General features: G+C 35.0%; 1 protein-coding gene across 1 annotated transcript; it reads left to right on the forward strand.

Annotated features, from left to right (window-relative positions):
- Positions 1–979: 979 nt before the first annotated feature.
- On the forward strand, positions 980–25,529 carry PDCD4 (programmed cell death 4). The gene is made up of 11 exons (XM_056120531.1): positions 980–1,121; positions 4,646–4,948; positions 8,915–9,009; positions 10,202–10,315; positions 12,464–12,685; positions 13,561–13,658; positions 15,018–15,132; positions 17,337–17,444; positions 21,713–21,823; positions 22,242–22,381; positions 24,831–25,529. The coding sequence occupies exons 1-11, from the start codon at positions 1,079–1,081 to the stop codon at positions 24,889–24,891; spliced, it is 1,410 nt and encodes a 469-aa protein (XP_055976506.1). The 5' UTR covers positions 980–1,078; the 3' UTR covers positions 24,892–25,529.
- Positions 25,530–25,709: the final 180 nt, after the last annotated feature.

Below are 25,709 nucleotides of genomic sequence, written 5' to 3' on the forward strand. Positions count from 1 at the left end.
TATATCACTGACTCAGTGATCAAAATTCTGATTTAATCAGAATTTTCCAGCATTATTTTAGGTATTTTTAAAACCAAGTTATAAAATATTGAGATGCTAATGTCATTGTTCTTTTTCCTTAAATAGGTAAACCTAAACTTGCTTCCTCAAGTTATAAAATACACTTGCTAGGGATTGGAGAGATAGTACAGCGAGTGTAAGGTGCTTGCCTTGCATTTAGCCTACCTGGGTTTTATCCCTGGCATCCCATATGGTCCCCCAGGAGCTGCCAGAAGTAATTCCTGAGTGCAGAGCCAGGAATAACCCCTGAGCATTACTGGGCGTGGCTCCCAAACAAAACAAAATACTCTTGCTAGAGAAAATAACAAATTTTTCCAGTCTTAAGTTTTATAGTTCTATATATACATACTTAGGTAATGAAATTGCAGATATGTCTTCAGATATGTTGTATTGTGAAAAACCAAATCACATGATACTTTTACATAAGATAATCCTTTTATTTCCATAGTTTTTTGGTAAGAAAATGCCCAGTATTAATATCATATATTAATATTAGTATTGCATATCAGAGTAATTATGAGGCTTGGTATTACTGAATGTTGGGAGTGCATTTGTATTTCTTTAACTTGAAATAATTGTATAAAAATATAACTTTCAATTTCCAATTAAAGAGGTACTTGGTACACCTAGGTAAAGAGACTTTATTTGTCCTGTTTTATTGCTGGCGGGCGGGGGGACTGTATATAGTGCTGGGATCGAACCCCAGTCAGCGGCGTTCAGGGGCAAAAGCTCTACCCCTGTACTATCTCTTTGGTCCAAAAGGACACAGACTTATCAAGAAGAGTGAAGACAAATGCCAGTTAGATAAGATACCCTGAAACAAAAATGAACTCTTTTTTTAAACGTAGTTGTGCTCCCTGCTCCCTTCACCCTCACCACCCCCCACCCCCCACCCAAAGTGGTTTTACCTTATGTTTGAAAGAGACTGAAACAGTTTTGTTTTCTTTATTAATAAATAGATCCTAAGGAAGACTTCCATTTTTGGTGATTTAATCAGTGCAAGTAAAATTAAGGAACAATGGATATAGAAAATGAGCAGATACTGAATGTAAACCCCACAGGTAAGTATTTCTTAAGTGGATAATTTTATTTAACCTTGACTGTTTTATGAGCAAGTTTCAGCCATACCAGAATTTATTAAAAAAGCCATTGACGTTAAACATTTTTACTTAAAAAATTACCATTTTTACTTAAAAAACAATTTTTTCAGGGCCAGAGATGTGACTCAAGTGATAGAACACATGTCTTCCATGTTTGATGTTGAGTCCCAGTCCTAGTGTGACCGCAGCACCTAGCAACTCTGTGAGTGGACCCCATGAAAGTGACCAAAGGAAAAAAGTCTTATAAGAAAATAGGTTATAAAAAATAAGACTTGTGTAATTTTTAGGGAAATTTATTTTATGGAAATTCATGTTATTTTTCCTGTTTTTCTTTTATAGTCCATATTTTCTTATTCTCTAATAAACTGTGATGGAGATGGAGTATAGTGAACCTGCTTATTAATTCAGTTATTTCTACAGGAAAATTGGTAGCTTTGATATCTTTGCTAATAGTTTAGGTGTTAATGAATTAGCCGTTTTTTCATGATTCTTCAGTAGCACAGTTATAATATTGACTGTAATCTTTTAAAATATATACATCTCTATGAAACAATTTCTATCTGTAAAAGAGGGTAAATTGCTTCATAATTGAGATTTACAATAACACCAGATCATGTATGAAAAGTACTAGCTTCAAACCTGGTATCTAATAGGTAACAATAACGGTCATGAAGTAGTTATGCTGTTATGACTACTACTTCTACAAATAGTCATAGTAGTTTAGTTATGATGATAGTTATGATGATGTCCCAAACTCAGCCTCCTAACCCCAGTGTCTTCCTCTAGTCTAAAAGTTGTTTTACTGTTCTTTAGTGTTTTTAAAAGCATTTTTTTTTAAAAGTTAAATCATGTATGCCAGAGCTACTAGCTTATGGTTGAATTGGTGTAATATTTTCTTAGTTGGTCTAGTTCTTTATAGTCTATATTCCTCTGTCAAATGAATCCCCATATGATTTTAAATCTGACTAAGTTCATTTATGGTGATACGAGCATGATTGTGAAGGACCATAAATTGGAAAGTTGTCAGTTTATACTCTATTTTCACCTAGTAGGAATAAGGTCAAACAGCTTCCAGTGGGGTATATTTTAGAAAATAAGTCTCCAAAATGGTATAAGGAATGCTGTAAAGACTGAAGGTGGGAAGCTACTTGTAAGATAGATGAAGTAATTGGACTGTTTTTTGATTCCTGTAGTGTTTATTCCTTTTATACTTGCGTGAAGAATTGTAAAGATTTTTAATCTGACCTTTTTATTGGTTGACTTAAATATTTGTGTCAGGCCATCATCACTACAGTAGCACTATAGAGTGTCCTCCCGTTGTTCATCAGTTTGCTTGAGCGGGCACCAGTAACGTCTCCATTGTGAGACTTCTTGTTACTGTTTTTGGCATATTGAATACTCCCTGGAGAGCTTGCCAGGCTTTGCCATGCGGGCGGGATACTCTCGGTAGCTTGCCAGGCTCTCCACGAGGGGCGGAGGAATTGAACCCGGGTCAGCTGAGTGCAACACAAATGCCCTACCTGCTGTGCTATCGCTCCATAAATATTTAGTTTCAAAATATCAAAACATTTTAAGACTTGTGTTCAGATTTGACATTGTAATTAGTTACACGTGGGAATTAAAAAAATATTAAACAGCATAGACTATACTTAGTCATAATGAACAAAAACTCTGCTCCAATTGTAACTAATTGATTAGATCTATTACTTTTTTCAGATAGATTCTCAATGTTTTCAGAGTAAAACTAGGTGTTTCCATGTGATCTCAATGAGTATTTGAACTGATAATATGAAGAATGCTTTGCTAGGTGCTGAGGATATAAAGTGTAGCAGGTCCTGGTTGTTTTCCAGTGTTGTTCTGTTATGCATTTATTTCGTATTGACGAAAAAAGAAATCTTAGCTGTTGCAGTGTAAAATGATTTGATTTAGGACTTGCTTTTATTTTGTTTGGATTCCTGATTTTCAAGAACCTATCAGCAGCATTGAGAATATTGAGAGACATATAGTCGTGATGCCTCTTAGTTGAAGGACCAAGACTATTGCTATTAAAATAATAATAGTAAAGTAGTATTTGTGATGTAGTAAGTAAACTGTGAGCATTCATGTTAAACTGAGACTAGAGTTGTTAGGAAAGTTTTCATGGAAGAAGACAAACTATATATCCTAAAGGATTTTGATAACTGAAAAGAGTAGTAAGGATTTCATATTAAACCATGGGAATTGCAGGTGCATCGCTATCTTTCAGGGGATAATGTAAAACCTTCCATAGGATAAAATACTTTTCAAGGATGGTAAGTAATAGTAACTAAGTTGGGAGAGATTGGTTAGGACTCTGATATGGTGACTAGAAAGCAAGTTGTATCTTCCCCCCTGTCCTTCCTATGTTGTTAATACTGGGGATGACATGTGGTATATTGTTTGTGGAGCTCACACACTCAGCCTTGGTGTTTGCCACTGGTAACACTCTTTAGTTGTGATACTTGTGTTCATTGTGGTTGTAGGGCCCACCAGGGTCACACTGGATTGCAGTGTTCACAATAGCACAGTGGTAGGGCAGTTGCCTTGCACGCGGCCGGCCCGGCAGAGTCGGTTTGATTCCTTTGCACCTCTCGGAGAGCCCGGCAAGCTACCTAGAGTATCTCGCCCGCACAGCAAAGTCTGGCAAGCTACCTGTGATGCATTCAATATGCCAAACACAGTAATAATAAGTCTCAAAAAATGGAGATTTTTTTTTTTTGCCCTGCTCGAGCAAATTGATGAACAATGGGAGGACAGTGCTACAGTGCTACATTTTTTTTTAGTTGTAGTTAGACACACCTAGCTTCAGTGAGCCAGAGATCACATTCTTTATTGTGGTGCTGGAATGATAAACAGCAGGGCTGCTGGAGTTGTGTTTAGTGCATTTGGGCAGCACCAGGGATCCAACCCATGGTATCATACCTGCAAAGATATGCAGCACCTAAACTATACTCCAGACTTCATAAACTTTATTTTGAAAGAAATAAAGCATCAGTACTCCAGTAATCACATATTATCACTTCCTTACAGAAAAAGCCGTACATGCTTTTTTGATCAGTAATATTTTTCCCAAGAATCTTTAATCTTATTGAGATGTCTGTCAAGTTATTTAAACATTTGCAACCTTAATTTACTTACCTGTATAAAATAATAAACAGTTTTCAAACTTATGGGGAAATGACAAAGTTTCCAGTGAGGTGTCTGGTAAATAAGAGTATACAGCCTGTAAATATTAATTTATATCCCTTATTTCAAGATTTTTTTCTTACTGTTGTTCGTTGATTGGTTTAAATTTGTTGCTTGTATTAGCATAGGTTTTATGCTTTAAACATATAATTTAACATGTTTTCAGTAAACCTTATTAAAATTTAATGTCTTAATTTGCTTTCTAAGATAATATGAAAAATCCTGTTTGTCATATGGCATAGACAATAATTACTAAAATTTTCTTAATTTTCTTCTTTAAGATCCTGATAATTTAAGTGACTCTCTCATTTCTGGTGATGAAGAAAATGCTGGGACTGAAGAAATAAAGAATGAGATAAATGGAAATTGGATTTCAGCAACCTCCATTAATGAAGCTAGAATTAATGCCAAGGCAAAAAGGCGACTACGTAAAAACTCATCCCGGGACTCTGGCAGAGGTGATTCTGTCAGTGACAATGGAAGTGAAACCCTTAGAAGTGGAGTGACTGTACCAACCAGTCCTAAGGGAAGGTTACTAGATAGGCGATCCAGATCTGGAAAAGGAAGGGGACTACCAAAAAAAGGTTTGTGTATTTCATGGATATTTCTTTCCCAAAAAAAGCAACTGGAAAAAATATACTGTTTCTTGTAAACTACAGTTTTGTTGTCTTAGGAAAAAGAGAAAGTGAAATAGTAATAACATAAGGTTTTATGGTTTGTATGTATTATTATATAATAGCACAGCAGGTAGGGCATTTGCCTTGCACACTGACCCAGGTTTGATTCCTCCGCCCCTCTCGGAGAGCCCAGCAAGCTACTGAGAGTATCTTGTCCGCACGGCAAAACCTGGCAAACTACCAATGACGTATTCGATATGCCAAAAACAGAAACAGCAAGTCTCACAATGCAGACGTTACTGGGCCCGCTCAAGCAATTCGATGAACAGCGGAAGGACAGTGACAGTGACAGTGAATGTATATCTGTAATCCATCCCCTTTTTAAGTTGAGCCTTTTTTCTTGAGTAATTTAGTTTTTTGAGTAGAACTTTATCTTTCATTTCTAGTGAAATATACTAATAATTTTCAAAATCATGAATTTGTGCATGTACTATTAACTTTACTTGAAATAGAAATTCATTGTAACATTTTACCTAATCTAAACATGCCCATTGTTAAAACTCCATGATAAATATATATTTGATGGGTCATACCTGGATTAGAGTTTTAATTATTCTAAATCTGGTCCTGAGATCTTTTTAGACCTTTTTGTTTGCTGGAATGGATGGTTCTGTTTTACTCCTGGATCTTCATTGCTTTGCAAGTGACAAGCCAAGTAGGTGCATAGATGTTTGTTGAATGAGGTTTTTGTCAGTTTCCTGTCTACAGGATTTTGATAGAATTTGGAGATTTCACCCATGTCTAAATGCTCAGAGCCTCAATTTATAGCCTAGATTTTTTTTTAATGTTCCTGTGTTCTTTGAAAGGTAGGTCACTGATAGAGAAATAATTTTCTTTTTCAAAATTTAAAAATAAAAAATTTTGGCTATACTTGGCTGTAATTGGGCTACTCCTGGCCTACAGATCACTCCTGGTGGTGCTCAGGGGTTCTTGCAGTACCAGAAATCAAAACTGGGACTCTTAAGTGCAAAGCATGTGCTCTAGCCTTTTGAACTATCACAATGGCCCTAATTACTTTTTAATTATTGTGAGAGTACATCTGGAAGTTCTGGGAGGTTCTAGGATACCTAATCCACACCTGGCAGTGCTGGTAGAAGTGCGTGTTAGGGATAGAATCCAGGTCCTCGCATATGCAAGATACATGCTCTGTTACTTGGACCACATCTCTGCCGTTGTTTCTTTTCTTTTTAATTTTAAGCATCTGCCTTTTATTTCTGCTTCTAATAAAGAGCATAATATTTTTCATTTATGTGTTTTTTGCCATGTTGCTGATTGAACCCAGGGCCTCACACACGCACTTTACTACTAAATTGCATCATCAGGCATAAGCCATCTGCCTTTTATATATTAACTTATAGAAGTATTTTAAGTTGATGTTTTGGAGACTTATTATAGAGCATATAAGACAATCTCTACTGAAAAAGTAGTGATCTGAATAAAAAGTGGTATAAAGTATAATTATCTTACTCTTAGAATCAAATCCCCAACTAACAGCCATTGTTAAAGATTGTATTACCTATGTTTTCTTCTTTGTGTTTTATGGTTTCAGATCCTATATGCTTTGTTTAATCCTTTTGTGTTGTTATTAACCTGCTAAGCCATCTGCATCACTGTCTTGCCTACTTTGAAATACTTCTCAGTTAGATGTACTCTTAAAATACATTCCGTTATGTTTTTATTAATGTATTACACCATAATAAAATTTCACATGTGCTGCATTGAAAATATGTCTCTCCCCTATGTTTTGAATACCACCCCTCCACTTCTCTTTTGTGATCACTAGTTTTAGAGTTTAAAAATTTATTATTTAGTTATCACTTTATTTTCTCTCTATATAAGGTAAAGGTAAAGGCCCTCCCGTTGATCGTCGATTTGCTCGAGCGGGCCCAGTAACGTCTCCATTGGAGACTTTGTTGTTACTGTGTCTGGCATATCGAATACTCTCGGTAGCTTGCCGGGCTCTCCGAGAGGGGCGGAGGAATCGAACTCGGGTCGGCCATGTTGGCCGCTTGTAAGGCGAATGCCTTACCGCTGTGCTATCGCTCCATATTTTCTGTATATTTTAAAACATGAAATCATAGAGTTTGTACTTTTTCCTTTGGACTTTATGTTACGAAAGGCAAAATTTTATCTCTTTTCGTCATTGAATATAGCATTCCATTATATATTTATACCATATTTTTATCTAGTACTCAGTATGTAATTATGTCTCAGTTCTTGGGTATTATTGGTAATGCTGCATTAAATATGGGAGTGTCTGCTTTTCTTTGAGTTGACATATTTATAATTTTTTGGTAAATACCCAGAAGGACAATTAGGTCATATAGAATTTCTGTTTATTTGAGAACTCTCTAGACTGCTTTCTAGTGACTGCACTGATTTACATTCCCACCAATAGTGTATAAATGTTTATTCTCTCCAGTACTTGTTATTTTGTTAATAGCTATTCTTATAGGTGTTAGGGAGTACCTCATAGTTTTTTTTTCCCCTTTTTGTGTCACACCTGGCAATGCACATAACAATATTTTCTTGTGCACATTTGTCACCTTTCTTTGGCGAAATGTCTGTTTAGATTCATTTTGAATTTTTCTATGTGGTGTCCATGGTATAGTTTCATTATTTTGCCTGTGACTGTATAGGTTTTATTTTGTATAGTTTTATTTTGTACAGGTTCATTTTTGCTGAGATTTTTGGAGCAATTACATTTGTTTTAGTTTTGGAGCCACACCTGTTGATTCTCAGTAGTTGCTCCTGGTTCTTCACTCAGGAGTCACTCCTGCAGTGATCAGGGGACTATATGAGATGTTTTATCCCTGGGGGATAAAACCCAGGTCAGCTGCATGTAAAGCAAGCACCTTATCTGCTGTGCTATCTCTCCAGCCTCAGATGGGGATTACGTTTTGACTGTACATTACTTTAGATAATATAACCATTTTAAGAATGTAAATTTTTTCTAACCTACGAACATGGAATAACTTTCAACCTCTTTGTGTCTTGTCTTCTGTTTCTTTCATCAGTGTCTTACAGTATTCAGCATACTGGTCTTTCATCTCTTTGGTTAAAGTTTGAAAGTATTTTTTTTTTCGGGTCACACCTGGCAATGCACAGGGGTTACTCCTGGCTTATACACTCAGGAATTACTCCTGGCAGTGCTCAGGGGACCATATGGGATGCTGGGAATCAAACCCGGGTTGGCATGCAAGGCAAACACCCTACCCACTGTGCTATAACTCCAGCCCTGAAAGTGTTTATTTTCTTAATGAAATTGTAAATGGAATTATTTTCGTGATTGTTCTTTCTGCTTTTTAATTTGCATATATAAAGAAAAGGATTTCTTTTGTATAAAATTTGTAGTCTGCCACTGCCACTTATTCGAAAAGCTTTTTATTGGAGTCTTTTAGGTTTTCTCTGTATATTGTAATGCTGTCCACAAATAGTGATGATTTAAAAATTGATAGTTTATAAAATATAATTAGCTTCCTTTACCAATTTGTTTACCGTTTTTGCTTTTTTTATCCCCCCCAAACCTAGTGCCAAACTGTTCAGGTCTTTTTCCTGCTTCTGTATTCAGGGATCACTCCTGGTGGAACTTGGGAGACCATAGGTGGTGCCAGGGATCAAACCCAGACTGGCCGTATTCAAGGCAGGGGCCCTACCCTCTATACTATTACTCCATCCTAGGGAGCAATGTCCTGTATACTTTTAATATCTTTTTGTCTTATTGCTCGGGTAGGATTAGTTCCAATAAAAGTATAACTTAATCTGGAAAATAACTATAGAAATTACAGTTTTTACTATTTAACATTTGTACATGTATAACTACTTCAAATTTTAACTGAACTATTGCCCTGTCAATTTACTGTATCATTTCAGGTGGTGCAGGTGGCAAAGGTGTTTGGGGAACACCTGGACAGGTATATGATGTGGAGGAAGTGGATGTGAAAGATCCTAACTATGATGACGACCAGGTATCAGTGTTTCACTGTTTTGTTTCATTTTGGGGTTTTTTTTTTTTTTGGTCCATACTACACAATGCTCTGATCTTACAACTGGCTCTGCACTCTGGTGGATTTTGGTGAAATTTTAAATGGTGCTGGGGATTGAACCTGGGTTGGGTGCACACAAGCAAGCATCTTACCTGCTGTACTCTCTCTCTGGCTCTAGTATTTCACTTTTTTAAAATACAGTGAGACAGTCTTGCATATTTTGGGAGCTGAGTTTGATCTCTGGCATCGCATGACCATCAGCACTGTTTTGGGGCCTGGATCTACTCCTACAGTTAGGGTGGTAGTGCTGGATACCATCAGGGTCATTATCTCATGATGTTGGAATGTTGGTGGCGGGGGGGGTGCATGAAGAGGTAGGGATTGAATTTAGGGCCCTTAAACATGAAAAATAATATCCATTCTTTTGCACTATCTTTCTGACTCAGATTATTTATTATTATATATTTTAATATATGTCCTTATCAACTTTAATGGATATGTGTATACTTCTAAAAGAACATGAAGAAAATTTAAAACCAGTCAGATTATAATACTATAGAATATCATTAAATATTATAATCTTAATTTATAGTGTTTTAAGTGTTATGTTAGACTGAGGGCAAATTGATATTAACATTTAGGGGCATTTTTACAGAGACTGTATTATTATTATAATGTATTATTAATGGACGGAGATCTTCCTGAAATTTCAGTTGAATAATCCTTTATTAGATATTTTTTAGTTAGTACAACATTGATTTTTTGTTGTGCAAATTTTTGTTATGGTAATAATCATGACAGCTTTCATACATACTTCACTTTTTGAAAAAATTAAGTTTGACAGAATATGCTAAGCATGATGGAATACCATGTGATTCCTTTCCAGTCACTGAAGGGTTGGTTTTGTGAGTTAAGTAAAAAAGAACATGAGATGAAGGATATTGGGAGTAAGTTATATTGCTGTGGTTAATAGTTATAATTTGTATATTGGTTTATTTAGATTTTGTAAAACATCAGTGATATAGATTCTATTTTTATATGTGATCACAATCTATGGCATGTCTTTGTCTTGCCAAGAGAGGGGATTACTGACCATTTGTAAAATAAAATTATGGAACAGTTTCAATTTCTATTATTTGTTCATTAAATGTATAACTTCCCCTTCCCTTCCTAGGAGAACTGTGTTTATGAAACTGTAGTTTTGCCTTTGGATGAGAGAGCATTTGAGAAGACATTAACACCGATCATACAGGAATATTTTGAGCATGGAGATACTAATGAAGTTGCGGTAAGTTTTAAGTTGCTAATATTATTTCATGTAGGAGAGAAAATTTAAAATGCTATTAAAAGCAAACATAGAAGGATCTTGGATAAGATTAAATATTTTCTTTGTACTTTTCTTTTTTTGTGTTTGGGCCCCATCTGGTGGTGCTCAAGGGTTACTCTTGGCTCTGTACTCGGTAATTACTCTTGGAGGTGCTCAGGGGACCCATATATAAGTGATGGGGATCAAACCCAGTCGGTTATATGCAAGACAAACACCCTACCGTCTACTCTCGCTCCAGCCCCTAAGTATTTTCTTTTGAATCAAGGAATTTTAGTTAAAAAATGAATCAAAATGGTACTATGTGGTTTGGTACCTTCAAATTTGTAAGAATTGAATATCTATTCAGCAATTTGGAGTAATTTATAATAATAGGTTATTCCTGTGTTGTGTTCCCTTAAGTGAGGGAAATAAGTTGATGAATTTTTGAACTTACAATATGAACCATTCTATTATATAGGAATAGTTTAAATTTTGTATTGGCAAGGACTGTTGGAAACCTCTTACGTTGGAAACATAGCACAGAACAAATGGTTAAGTACTACTATGAGTAGAATGTTATGGAAGCAAAAAAAAAAAAAAGAATGTTTTGGAAACATTAAATGGAGATGATTTCTGAACCATCTAAGATGGTTAAAAGTTTGCCAGGGTAAGATGATTGAAGTGTATTTTAGATGTATCCTGTTAAAAGGAAATGAGTTCAAGCTTATTTCATGATCATAAAAGGCATGGAAAGAGGAGTCTGAAAATAGTTCTGCACCATCTTATTGTATATTGTTTAAATTTTTTGAGAAAATTTGCAATCGAAAGGAAAGTATGAGGGCTGGAGAGAGTGTGAAGGTTAAGGTACTTTTTAAGCATGTGGCTCTGACTGCAACTTTGATTTGAATTCTGGCACTGCATACAGTCCCCCAAACAGAGCACCACTGGGTGTGCAACCTCCCCTCTCCCTTCCACCCCCCCACCCAAGCAAAATAAAGGGGAAAGTACTCTGAGTTAAAGTTTAGTCTCTAGAGTTATACTGCCAATATTCCACTTGAAGTTTGGGTACTCTAGCTATATCTCCTCAGCAAAAGATTTTTTTTTTGGTATTTTTGATATGGTGAGTATGATACTGCTGTTTTGCTCACAGGTTTTGGTGTGAGTATTAATATTATAAAAGTGGGTAATCCAGTAACATCCAGCGCATTGTGAGTGGTAAAAAATACTTACTGAAATTGTATTTTCAGTGGGAAATTAAAATTTTATCAACCATAATCCTGTTTAATCTTAAAAATAACTGAAATCTAATTTTTAATTTAATATGAAAAACTAGGATATGGACAATATCCAGTGAAAATAAACCCTTGGATTCTGACAGCAGAACTAGGTTGTGAAGTCATGAAGGGGAAGAGTGGTATGAATAGAGATGTAGGGACAATGGTACAAGGTTTCTAGCATTTTGGTGGTGGTACAGTAACTTTATACAGAAAACGCATAAAATTAATAATAAACTATGTTGTTCAAGAAAAGAAAAATGCAGAAAAGGGGCTGGGTAGTATAGCTGGTATGGCACTTGCCTTACATGTCACTTACCTGGATTTCTTCCTTGGCATTGCATATTGACCCACATCCCATTAGGAGAGAGATCCCTGATCTCAGAGCTAAAAGTGCACTCTGACCACCAATGGATGTGACCCAAATAACCAAAAAAGAAAAATAGCTGAAAAGTAGAATTTAAATTCCTTATACAATTTTTATATGAAAGCAAAATTTCTTTTTTGAAAAGATTTGAGAATAGTTTATAATATAAACTGAAACTCCACAAGTGCTTATACAGAATTCCTATAAATATTATCAGACAGATCAGTTAACTCCTGACACTGAAGTTAACAGTATTATATAAAGTCAATTAACTAGGTACCTTCCCTGACATTTAGTGTAAACCACTAAGACAGTTGAAACTTGACAGTTGATCAATTTCTAAATGCCAGGGGAAATGTATTTATCCTGTCTCATAAAAATAACTTTTTTTCTGATTATTTTTCATAGGGAGAGATATAATGGCATATGGATAAAATCTTGATATTTTAAATACAAAATTGTAGTGAACATAACTTGTTTTTTGAATAGGAAATGCTAAGAGATTTAAACCTTGGTGAAATGAAAAGTGGAGTACCAGTGTTGGCTGTGTCCTTGGCATTGGAAGGAAAAGCTAGTCATAGAGAAATGACATCTAAGCTTCTTTCCGACCTGTGTGGGACAGTAATGAGCACAAATGATGTAGAAAAATCATTTGACAAATTGCTGAAAGATCTGCCTGAATTAGCACTGGATACTCCTAGAGCACCACAGGTTTGTATGATTCTCTTTATTTATAATCTCCTTGTTCTAGTAATTATAGAAATGGTACATATGTGTAGGAATTTTGGTAAATGAAAAACTGAACTTTTTATCTTACCAAAGAAACCCAGTAGCATTTTATTATATTATGCATTTCATTTTTTTTAAAAAAAATGATTAAAAAAATTTTGTTAGCCAATTCCACCCTCATGCTCTGTAAAATTTTCAAGTCATGGTTTTCTGTTGTTTGTATATTATTAAACTTTTGTGAGCTAGTATTCAAAAAATACACAAATTATCAAAACTGGGCATTTAATTTGCTTGATATCAAAATAATTGTAAATAAGACTTCCTTATTACAGATTTGTGGGGGAAATAGAATATTCATTGTTATGTTCTATTAGATTCTGTCCTCAAAGCCTTATTATTTTGATTAGATTTAATGCCATGCTGATACTCTAAATGATTTTCTGTTTTGAAACTAAAAATATGTATTTGTTATTTACTTGAATAAAGTTTTTCATCTGGCAGGAACATGAAACAGGAATGTAGTTTAGATAGTTTAATTCTTAAATGTAGTTTTTTAGTGCTTTTGTATGACATAGTCCATATAAAGTACTGAACTGTGATTGAAATGATAAATTTTTTCTTTTCACATCAATATACACTTTGAAAATGACTACTGCAAGTTCATATTAGGGAATTTTTATTAAAATATTTAAAAAAGGTGAACAAAAATAAACTATTAGTGTTTTAATTCTATTTTTTGTGGGTATATGTCTTAGGATATTCAATTCAATCATTATCAATTATGTATTTAGAAATGGTGTCTGATAAAAGTTTATTTTAGATTTTTTATACAGCTCTGTTTTTTTCTTATTATATAGTTGGTGGGCCAGTTTATTGCGAGAGCTGTTGGAGATGGAATTTTATGTAATACCTATATTGATAGTTACAAAGGAACAGTAGATTGTGTACAGGCTAGGTAAGTAAATTAATTTCCCTATTTAGATTGCCAAAGTTGGGGAAAATTCTGCAGGATTCTAATGAAATGACACTTGAATTAATCAGACATTAAGGACATCTGTTTTTTATTTGTGTGTATTCTCCACTGTTAAATAGCATCAGGAAATTGTCTGCAGGATGTAAAGGAAGAACATAGTATTTTACAGAAGTTTCTGGGTTTAAAAATATATTTACTTATTTATTTCTTTTTATTTTGGGGCTATACCCAATGGTACTCAGGGCTTATTCCTAGAGGGACTCAGCAACAGGGATCATATGTGTTGTGTCAGGGATTGAACTCATGATTGAACAGGGTTGGCCACATGTAAGGCTAGAATAGTACATACTATACTGTTGATCAAGACCCAAGAAATTCTGGGTTTTAGCTAAGCCTTTAGCTCCTGGGTCTGTTCCTTTTTATAAAGAAAGGACTGGACTTTAGATTATTCTTTAAAGTCTCCAGGTTTAATAGTTCTGTAATTAATATTTGAATACATTGCCAATATTAACAGAGGAGCTTAATTTTTAATGTATTTTGCATTTGTCGGCCATAGAATTAATATAATTAGGTCATGTTTTTTACTTTTATTTTTTGTTAAGGTATAAGCTTAATATGCTATTTAGACCTTAACAGCATATGATTTTACCTAACTTCCTAGAAACCTTGATTTGGACCTAGTAGTGTAGCTCTTCATAGGATTACTTCAGCTCCTAGTGAATGGTCTTCTCAGTGGGAAGGCATGGATCCATGTCAGTACTAGTTATGTGAGAAATATTCCTTCTCAGTGCTTTAAGTGTAGGTCAATTATTTGTAAAATGTAACAGTTAACATCTAAATCTAGTGTAGTACTTCTGGATTTCTTTTGGCTAACAAATGGAAATAATAAAGCATAAGAAAAATTAACATGAAAAGCAATATTTTTATTCCCAGATTTTATTTGAAAAAATAGTTTCTTAAAGACACTTTCAAGTTTATGGTGTTTTTATGTTAGATGAGTGTTTTTACTGCACAGATAATGTATATATTTTAATATTATCCCTAATTTGGTTCACCTTAAATGTGTCTTAAGTGTTAAAGGTAAAAGGCCCTCCCGTTGATCGTCGATTTGCTCGAGCGGGCCCAGTAACGTCTCCATTGGAGACTTTGTTGTTACTGTGTCTGGCATATCGAATACTCTCGGTAGCTTGCCGGGCTCTCCGAGAGGGGCGGAGGAATCGAACTCGGGTCGGCCATGTTGGCCGCGTGTAAGGCGAACGCCCTACCCGCTGTGCTATCGCTCCATCCCGTCTTAAGTGTTACATATATAATTTATTTTTAAAATTATTGCTTTTAATATAGAGCTGCTCTGGATAAGGCGACTGTGCTCCTGAGCATGACTAAAGGTGGAAAGCGCAAAGACAGTGTGTGGGGCTCTGGAGGTGGGCAGCAGCCTGTTAATCACCTTGTTAAAGAGGTAACTACTAGTGTTGTCTCTAACTTAATTTGTCTGTATTCTTTTAGGGGGATAAACTGTTTCCTCTAATTGGTGTTAAAACAAAACATAACTGCTGCATGGAGGAAAGAAAGAAAACTTTGTTTTTCATAGTTTAAGGACTATCTGGAGGAAGAAACTAACGGTTCTCATTAGCTGCTTCCTCATCCCCACCCAGGGGATTATATTCATTTGAAACAGACTGCCTATTCTGTGTAAAGAAATAGTGTATACTAAAGCAATCATTAAAGTAAAGCATTTATCTTTCAGGGTGCCTAACATCTTGGTTGAAAAATGTGTATATTAAACTCAGTTTCTAAGGCAGGAACAAATCTGTGTGCAAGGAAATGAGAAGAGATTGAAAACAAGACTTTCAGTTATATGAAAGTTTGGCCCTAAGTCTTAATAGCTGCTCCAGTCAACCTGATTTCTGCATGTGAGTGCAGCAGGGAACTGGAATGCGTGGCATTCTAGAGCTGTGTGGAGCTTTTCAGCAGCTGGAAAGTGAAGGATTTTTCACCCACTCATGGCTAATCTGAAACTTCTGTAAATGTATCTATTCTGTGTCTATTCCACACTGGTATTTATAGAGGAAAAAAATTATTCCCAACATTTTATTAAATACTTTTTTAAAAAAGACTTTTAAGTTTATGTTGTTTTTCTCTTAGAGGAGTGTTTTTACTGAAAATTATAAGTAATGTATATTTTAATGTTATCCCTAATTTTGGAATAACATTAAAATTATCCCAAATTATTACAAATTAATATAAATTGTTCGCACAGAATAGCCTGCCTCTTTCAATTGAATATAAACTAGAAACCACCCTGGGTGGGGATTTGGAACTTGATAACAAGTTCAGCTTCATTACAACAAGTGGAAAGGAATAATTCTTTTATATTAGCTTTTTACTGTTTTGCTATAAGTTCTGTACAGTTACATAATTGTTAATAAATTTTTGGGATTTCCCACAACTATGTTACATTGAAAGGATTTTCAGGAATAATTACAGGAAGTTCGTATGAAGAAGAAGGAAATCTTTTTCTTATGCTTGGTATTTTTTAGATGTTGAAAAAAGACGTGTAGTTACATTTTTTATATGGACAATTTGAAACAAGAGCGTCTTAATATAAAGTTATAAATAGTAGACGAGAGTGGTTGATTTTTATATATTTTTTAAATGTTGAAAATCAAGACTTCTGTGTTAATTTTTTTTATATGAGCAATGGAAACAAGATGGTCTTATTATAAATCATGAATACTAGAACAGAGTGGTAGATTTTTGTAAGGAATTTGGTTAAAATGATATAAAAATTATCTTTGTGTATGCTTTAGGACAAACTTGATTTTGTTATATTAAAATCCTCTATGTTCTGTACATTTTTTATTTTTCTGGTATCAAAGTTCTGTTCTATAACAAGAATCATAAAATTATTAAGCCCCTTACTGTTATATCTTTAAGCAAATTGGAAGTTTTATAACTCATGTGTTTTTGATTTTTTGAGTGTAATTTTCATGTTACTATTTTTGATAGTTAAAAAATAATATATATATCTACACTTACTGGTAATGAGCCTAAACTACAGTTATATCTTTTATCTTTAAATAAATGTGAAAAGGAGGTAGTGTTTGCAATTTCATGCTTGCAGCATATGGGGTTTTTTTTTTTTTTTGGATGCTCAGGGGTTACTCCTGGCAGTATTTGTGGGATTCCTGGTATTGAACCCAGTTCTGCTGCGTGTAAGGCAAGCGCTGTACTAACTATTATCACTTTGGCCCCACATATGTATAACAATTCAAGATAATTGTTGAGAAACCATAGAAATATTTTCCCTGTGTAAAAAAATTCTGTTATCATCTCTCATTTTTTGACTTCCAATGCTTTCACATACTAACATTTTGATAAAAGTGTTAAGAATTTTGAGGCTTACAGTTACTGCCCTCTAGTGGTAGTTAAGATCCCTTGTTTTATAGGGAGCATTGAGGCATTGAACATAGTCACAACTCAGACCTTACACATCTTAAGTCTCTGTAGATCTGAATAATTATTAAGGCACACCGAAGAACTTTAATTTTTAATATTAACCATTTAAAATTGATTTTTTTATTTAAGAAGTTTCAAACCTGTATATCCTTACAGATTTGAAAGTTTATCTTGTAATAACATCTCAATTTTTAAATGTAATAGATTGATATGCTGCTGAAAGAGTACTTACTCTCTGGAGACATATCTGAAGCTGAACATTGCCTTAAGGAACTGGAAGTACCTCATTTTCATCATGAACTTGTATATGAAGTAAGACTGTTTTGACATTCTAAAAATAACTACTATTTAAAATTTTTATTTTTGTTGAAGTAACATGTTTTACAACATTATTTTGTGTTTGGTATACAAGGCTACTGTACCTTCACTCCATAAAAGTGCCAAAATCCTCTATCATTATATAACTATCCTGTTACTTCTAGTATCCCTCATCCTCCCTCCCTATACATTATTTGATAAGCCTCAGTTATGGTGTCATAGTTCAAGGGCTGGTTTTCATTGGCTTCTGTCTGTTGTCTTGCTTTGTTTATGTACTGCTTTATGAGTGAACTCATCTACCATTTGTCCTTCTTCCTAATTATTTTGCTTAACATGATACCTTCTGGCTCCATCCAAGTTGTAGCAAAGAGCAAGATTTTATCTTTTTTTGTAACAGTGTTCCATTGGCTATATATGCCTAAATTTTATTCTCTCATCTGTGTTTGGGCATTAGGATGGCTTACAGATTTTGGATTAGTATAACTTCATTGAACATATTTTTTTCAAATTTATGTTCTTATTATAGGGCCCAAGGAGTGGAATCAGTCACTTAATTATAAAGTACTTCTATTTTAAGTTTTTTGACAAGTCTCTGTGCTGTTTGCATAGAGGACTGTCAGATCCACACAGTCCCATCAGTGGAAAAAGGAGTAAGGGATTCTTTTTGACACACTTACTTTATGACACTGTTTTCAAACTTTTTGATACAGGTCATTTTTATCTGTGTCAGACGATAATGGATTTCCCCTTGATTTGCATTTCCCTAATTCCCTAATGTTAAGCACTTCATTGTGTGCTTGTCCACTTACATATCTTCTTTGAGGAAGTCCTTGTTCAGCTTCTCCTCTCATTTTTTGTTGGGGTAATTTTATTCGGGGTGTGTTAAATTTTGTGAGTGCTTTATGGTGTGTGACTATTTTCTCCCGTTTAATAGGATGTCTAATTTAGTGATAGTCTTTTTCATGATGCAGAAACTTTTTGGTCCTATTTGTTTGTTTATGCTTTTGTGTAGCGCTGAATCACTGGAGACACCTTTAAACTCAAGATCATGGAGAGTTCTGCCTATGCTTTCCTTTATGTATTTTATAAATTCAGTTTTAATATTGAGGTCTTTAATCCATTTTGTTTATGATGTGAAATCGGGGCCTAACTTCATTTTCTTTTAAACACGTGGCTATCACATTTCCATATACCATTTGTTGATGAGGCGTTCTTTCCTCTACTTTTTATAATTAACTTTTTTGTTGTAAACTGTTCATAGATTTAAGCATTTCCTTCTAGGCCTATCCCATTGTTCTGAAAGTATGATTTTATTCAAGTACACACTTTTTAATTTAGCCACCATGATTACAATGTTGTTCATGATTGGATTTTGGTCATACAGTGTTGCAGCACCCATCACCAGTGTACATTTTCCACCACCAGTTTCCCCTATTCAGCTCCCCATTCCCAGTCTCCCAGTCTGCCTCTACCACAGACCTCCCTCTCTCTCTGTCTCTCTCTGTCTCTCTTTCTCTCCTCCTAACTGCCCTTTCTCCACCACTTGTAGCAGGCTTCCAACAGGGCCAGCCCTCCTGGTCCTCATTCTACTGTCCTTAGGTATTGGCCTCATAGTATGTTTTGTTTTTTTTTTATATCCCATAAATGAGTGCTGTCATTCTGTGTCCTTCCCTCTTGTTGTGACTCATTTCACTAAGCATGATACTCTTCCTGTCTATCCATTTATAAGAAAATTTCATGACTTCTTTTTTTTGTTGGCTACATAGTATTCAATTCTGTAGATGTACCATAGTTTCTTTACCCAGTTGTCTGTTCTTGGGCACTTGAGTTGTTTTCAGATTTGGGCTGTTGTGAATAGTCCCACAATGAACATAGATGTGCAGATGCCATTTCTACTGTGTGTATTTGGGTCTCTAGGCATATTCCCAGAAGTAAGTAGTATTGCAGAGTCATATGGAGGTTTCTAGGTTTTTTTTTTTTTTTTTTTTGCTTTTTTTGGGTCACATCTGGTGATGCACAGGGGTTACTCCTAGATCTGCACTCAGGAATTATCCATATAGGATAATTCCTGGCGGTGCTCAGGAGACCATATGGGATGCTGGGAATCGAACTCGGATCAGCCACATGCAAGGCAAACACCCTACCCACTGTGCTATAGTTTCTAATTATTTTGAGGAATGCCCATACTACTTTCCAAAAAGGCTGTACCAGTCAGTATTCCCACCAACAATGAATGACGTTTTCCTCCATGAACCTTATGGATTTAGGTCTGATGTTGAGATCTTTAATTCATTCCTGCATTTGCACCAGCACTGGTTGTTCTTGTTCTTTTTGATGTATGCCAGTCTCTGTGGTGTGAGAGGATATCTCATTGTTTTGTTTTTCATTTCCCTGATGATTAGTGATGTAGAACGTATTTTCATGTGCCTTTTAGCCATTTATAGTTCTTCTTTGAGGAAGTTTCTGTTCATTTCTTCTCCCCATTTTTTTATGGGGTTGAATGTTTATTTCTTGTAAAGTTCTACCAGTACCTTTGTATTAACCCCTTATTCAGTTGGATATTGGTCAATAATTCTTCCAGTTCCATGGGCTGGCTTACTATCTTGGCCACTGTATCTTTTTTATTATTATTATTATTAGTGAAACACCGTGAAGTACAGTTGTATACTTACAAACTTTCTTGCTTGGGTTTAGTTATACAATGATCAAGTACCCATCCCTCCACCAGTGCCCATTCTTCACCACCAATGATCCCAGTAGCCCTGCCCCCCACTCCGCCTCGGTGGCAGGGCATTCCCTTTTGCTCACTCTTTCCTTTAGAGTGTTGTAGTTTGCAATAGAGGTATTGAGTGGCCATCGAGTTTGGTCTGTAGTCTACTTTCAGCATGCATCTCGCATCCCAGCAAGTCCTCTTTTGAGGTACAGAAGCTCCTTAGTTTAATGTAGTTCCATTTGTTTACCTTTACTTCCACTTGCTTGGTCAGTGGTGGTCCATCTTTGAAGGTACCTTTTGCTTCAGTGTGATGGACGTTTTCCTCCATGAACCTTATGGATTTAGGTCTGAAATTGAGATCTTTAAGATTAAATGATCATATATTTGAGGGTCTGTGCCAGGATATTCAACTCTATTCCATTAGTTTGCATGTCTATCTTTATTCCAATATGATGCTGTTTTAATTCTGCTGCTATGCAGAAGAGTTTGAAGTTGGGGAAGGTGATGCCTCTCATCTTCTTTTGCCCAAAGATTGCTTTAGCTGTTCGTGGGGTTTATTGTTCCATAAGTGTTTGATATATTTGAAAAATGTCATGGGTATTCTTACAGGGATCACATTGATTCTATATAAAGTGTTGGAGGAGTATTGCCATTATGACAGTGTTAATCCTCCCAATCCATGAGCAGGGAATGTGTCTCCATTTCTTCTCCAGTGTGTACTTTTGATTACTATAGTTTTCTAATGTAAAGTCAGGGAATTCAGTGCCTCCCATAATTTTTCTGCTTTGAGTTTTGAGTCATTTTTACTTAATGAGTTATATGATTCCATACAAATTTAGTAATGTTTGTTCTAGGTCCTTGAAAAATGCCTTTGGAATTTTCATAGATATTGCACTGAATATGTATAATGCTTTGAATAATAATTTTAGAATAACAGTTTTTACGATGTTAATTCTTTCAAGCTATGAATGTGGAATATTTTCCCCGATTCCTTTTTTCTTCTTTTAATGGTGATTTACAGTTTTCAGTGTATAAGTTTTATACCTCCTTTCCTGATTCTCAGGTACTTGGTGTGTTGGGACATAATTATAAAGGGGGTTTTTGTTTGTGGGGGCCATACCCAGTGGTGCTCCAGATTTACACCTGGCTATGCATCCAGGAATCATTTCTGGTAGACCTGGGGGACCATATGGGGTGCTGGGGTTCTAACCAAATCTGCTACATGCAAGGCAAGTGCCCTACCCATTATACTATCTCTCTTGCCTATAAGGGGCATTCTTTCAAAATTTCTCTTCTACATCATTGTTTTCATTATAAAAATTAAACACAACTTTTGTTTTGATTTTATAGCACAATGCAATTTGTACATTATTTGTATTGGTGACTTACTTCTTAGTAATAACATACAATTTTTTTCTTTTAAAAGTTTATTGTGAAAGAAGAAAGTTGTTTCTAAATTTTATAATGGTTTATAGTTATATTTTATATAAAAGAGATGATACAATTCTCCATGTATAAACTAACGACCTAAAATTCATTAATTTTTTAGGCCATTATAATGGTTTTAGAGTCAACTGGAGAAAGTACATTTAAGATGATTTTGGATTTATTAAAATCCCTTTGGATATCTTCTACCATTACTTTAGACCAAATGAAAAGAGTAAGTATATTATATTTGAACACTTTTTAGGCAATACTTTTAAATATATATTATTGAATAAGAATTAGTTTTCACTGGAATTTTATGTATTTTTGGTAATATATGCCTATAGCTTTTTAAAAATGGTAGTGTTTATTAAATTTGTTTCGCTTTTGGGCCACACCACATGGGTTAAGTGCAAAGCAAATGCCTATCTGCTATTCTATTGCTCAGGCCAAATGGTAATGTTTATATTTGAACCTCTTGAATCATGTCTTAGAAAAGCACTTCAGTGATTTTTTTTTTAAAGTTTGGTACTTCCTCACAAATTTTAAGGTATTTCAGTTTTTCTAGAACTTTGACCTTGATAATGGTGGATTATATGTCATTATGTATTTTATATGAACTAACAGATGTGTTTGTAATTTCATTGTTTTAGGGATATGAAAGAATTTACAATGAAATTCCAGACATTAACTTGGATGTTCCACATTCATACTCTGTGCTTGAACGATTTGTAGAAGATTGTTTTCAGACTGGAATAATTTCCAAACAACTTAGAGATCTTTGTCCTTCAAGGTATTCTTAAATATCTCATGAGCATAAAATACTAGCTGAAGAGTTTGGGAGGCTAAGTTAATTTTCTGTTATTCTAGCTCTATCAGAAAAGTAATGGCTTCTCAGAAGTCACTCAAGCAGAAATTATCTATTTTTTTTTTCTTTTTGGGTCACACTCAGCGATGCACAGGGGTTACTCCTGGCTCTGCACTCAGAAGTTACTCCTGGCAGTGCTCAGGGGACCATATGGGATGCTGGGAATCGAACCCGGTCGGCCGCATGCAAGTCAAACGCCCTACCCGCTGGGCTGTCTCTCCAGCCCTCTGTTTTGATTTTATGTAGAAAATATCAAAGTTTATTTTGCCTCTTTATAAATATATAAGGAGGCATAATAACATAATAACTCAGGAATAACTTACGAAGTTCTAACTTATTGTAAGAAATAAATTTTCTGGAGCTGTTCTGTATACTAGGTTCTGTTTTAAGTAGCTTAAATATTATTGATTAATGTATCTTTTTAATAGTTATGTATAAGAAACCAAGGATGAATTTACCTTTTTTCTGGTTTTAATGATCTAGATTCATTCCCTGTGCTCTGTGTAGCTTCTTTTCCTCTTTTATTGAATGGACAATTGTCTCACTAGAAAGTATATGTGATTTTTAGGAGTATCTTATTTGTCCTAGTAGGATCTAACTCCATGGTTTTTGATAAAGTTTTGGTTCCTAAAGTTTAAAATGAAATATCATAGGCTGTATGTTATAAAAATTTGCAACTAAGAAAATTCTAAGCTGGTTGTGTTTACTCTAGGGCACGGGCTTTTCAATCTATTTATGCCTCAAATGGTAGTTGCTTTAGCGTTTAGAAACCATTATGAGAAGGAAACGAAAATGGTAGAATGTACTATAATGGCTTTGATATGGGGATCTCTCTGTGATGGTAACTTATATATGTTGTTTAGTTCTGTCTTATGGTCTCAAGGTTTTCTTTACATGTAGAAAATATAACGGGTTTCCAATTAGTATAAAAAGGGGTCAGTTTCCTGGTACTGGCTCTAAACCCATTTTTTTTTTTTAGCCTGTTAAAAATCTGGCTTCTTTTCTTTTTTCTTTTTTTTTTTTTATGTAGGAGTACTGCTATTTATTCAGCCACTGATTAGGCTGATTGAATTTGGCATGAACTCCACCTTACTTTCCCCCCCCCCCCCCCATTTTTTATAATTTTATTTATTGAACCACCGTAAGAGCAGTTACAAAGCTTTTGGGTTTAAGTCTCGGTCATACAATGAAACACCCATACCTTCACCAGTGCCCATTCTCCACCACCAAAAACCCCAGTATACCCCCATCCCACACCCTCCCCCTACCTGTGGGGCAGATGATTTCCAAATCACTCTCTCTATACTTTGATCACATTCAACATTTCGACACCACACCCACCTTTATTATTTGGGATTTTACCCCAACACTCAGATCTGCCGCAAAGGCAATAGTAGACAATTTGTTTTCCATTGCTGGTCATGAATAATATATGATGTTGCACGGTTGCAGTAGTGGCTGCGCAATTTTGAAATTCCAAAATTTTAACAATTAATCTGGAGAGATTTCCTGCCAAAACCTGCTAGGTTCCGAGATCTGTTCCTGAGTCTCTGGGATCATGGCCATTAAGCTGCTTCATCAGGAGCCAGAGAGGCCGTTTGTGGGCAGCAACTCACGGTCTCATTGGGGTGGGGAGGAAAGGGCCGGCTCCACCCCCGTTCCATGAGGCCCTGCGTGTCTCGTCACTGCGGGCCCAAACCTGACTATCCAATGGGCTCTGGTGGAAGGCGGCCACTGAGCTGCCAGGGGGAGCAGGCCAAGGCACAAAACCTATTCCCACCTGGGGTGGCCCAGAGCTGGTAACCTACTGCGAGGCCAACGTGCATTTCTGAAATCTGGCTTCTTTTCATTGTGGCTTTACTCTTCAGGATTAGTTGAGGAGATAACTAAGTTTTCTACATACCATAGAATGCTATTATGTTCTTTTTTCTTTGCCTATTTGGGTGAAGTGAACATTTCCGTGTGTCTTGAATGCCTGTGCAGGTTGGTCTGTGGTCAAATAATAGGGTTATAGCTGTAGTTTGCATAATATTAAATTGAATTGGTACCTTCTGTTTGGCTTACATGTTTAACTTTTAGTTATTAATAATGTAGTAGAAATAAGTATTAATTTCTTAAAGGTATTTGCCTTTAAAAATTATTACTCTATTTTAGAGTAATCAATAATAATAATTAACCTTTTATTTAAAAATTATTAGTTTATATATCATATTAAGATATAGATCAGTGGTTTTCTCAAAAGCATTAAATGCATGCTTTTTAAAAATGAAAAACTTTTAAACTTGAGTAATCAAAGTATAATTCCTTTTTTTCATCCTTATTATCTATAGTCAGAATTTATATGTTTTTTATGTTTGTATTTTTTTCATTACAGGGGCAGAAAGCGTTTTGTAAGTGAAGGAGATGGAGGTCGTCTTAAACCAGAGAGCTACTGAATATGTTAACTCTTGCAGTCTTAGATGTTATAAAACTATATATGTCTGAATTGTAAGAGTTGTTAACACAGGTGTTTTTTTTTTGTTTTTTTTTTTAAGCACTTGTTTTGGGTACAAAATTTTATAAACACATTTAAGGGGAATTTTTAAAGCAAAAAGAAATTTTTTTTTTTGAGGGTGTAAAGAACGAACACAAAAGTAACCACTTCCTAAGTGGAATATTCTCATAAGCTACCTTTTGTAAGTGCCATGTTTCTGATGTAATCATTCCAAGTTTTGCATTGATGTGTCTTGACTGCCACTCCTTTCTTTCAAGGACAGTGTTTTTGTAGTAAAATCACTGGTTTATACAAAGCTTTATTTAGGGGGTAAAGTTAAGCTGCTAAAACCCCATGTTGGCTGCTGCTGTTGAAATACTGTGCTTTGGGAGTAAAAGTTTCTTTGTCTTAAAGAATTTTAAGAAAATGAGTTAGTCATGAGACTTATTCATCTTTCCAGGGAACATAATGATTGGTCTTAAAGACTAAACAGTTAAGTAAATGGTGGCTGGAACATCTATTTTTCTACAAAACTGGAAAAATGAACCCGGTTCTAGAAGAATGTATGACAAAATAAAACATGTGAAGCAGTGTTCTTTATTGTGTGTACATTTATTTTAGGTCATTGTTAGTTTTTATTTTTTGCCCTTGAAGACAGCTGGGTGTGGCCCAAAATGTAAAAAAAATTTTTAAAATTTTTATTTCATATAGCAGTTTTTAAATGCTATGTTTTGAATTTATTTACATATGTTAAAGCCATATACCAATTAGTCATCACAA

Source organism: Sorex fumeus, unplaced genomic scaffold (genome assembly GCF_029834395.1).
Source record: "Sorex fumeus unplaced genomic scaffold, SorFum_2.1 ptg000043l, whole genome shotgun sequence".
Classification (NCBI taxonomy): Eukaryota; Metazoa; Chordata; class Mammalia; order Eulipotyphla; family Soricidae; genus Sorex; species Sorex fumeus.

Excerpts from the sequence above, each read along its gene's own strand:
- PDCD4 (XM_056120531.1), top strand. The coding sequence starts at position 1,079 with ATGGATATAGAAAATGAGCAGATACTGAATGTAAACCCCACAG. Across the intron at positions 1,122-4,645 it reads ACTGAATGTAAACCCCACAG|ATCCTGATAATTTAAGTGAC; the intron begins GTAAGTATTTCT and ends TTCTTCTTTAAG. Across the intron at positions 12,686-13,560 it reads ATACTCCTAGAGCACCACAG|TTGGTGGGCCAGTTTATTGC; the intron begins GTTTGTATGATT and ends CTTATTATATAG.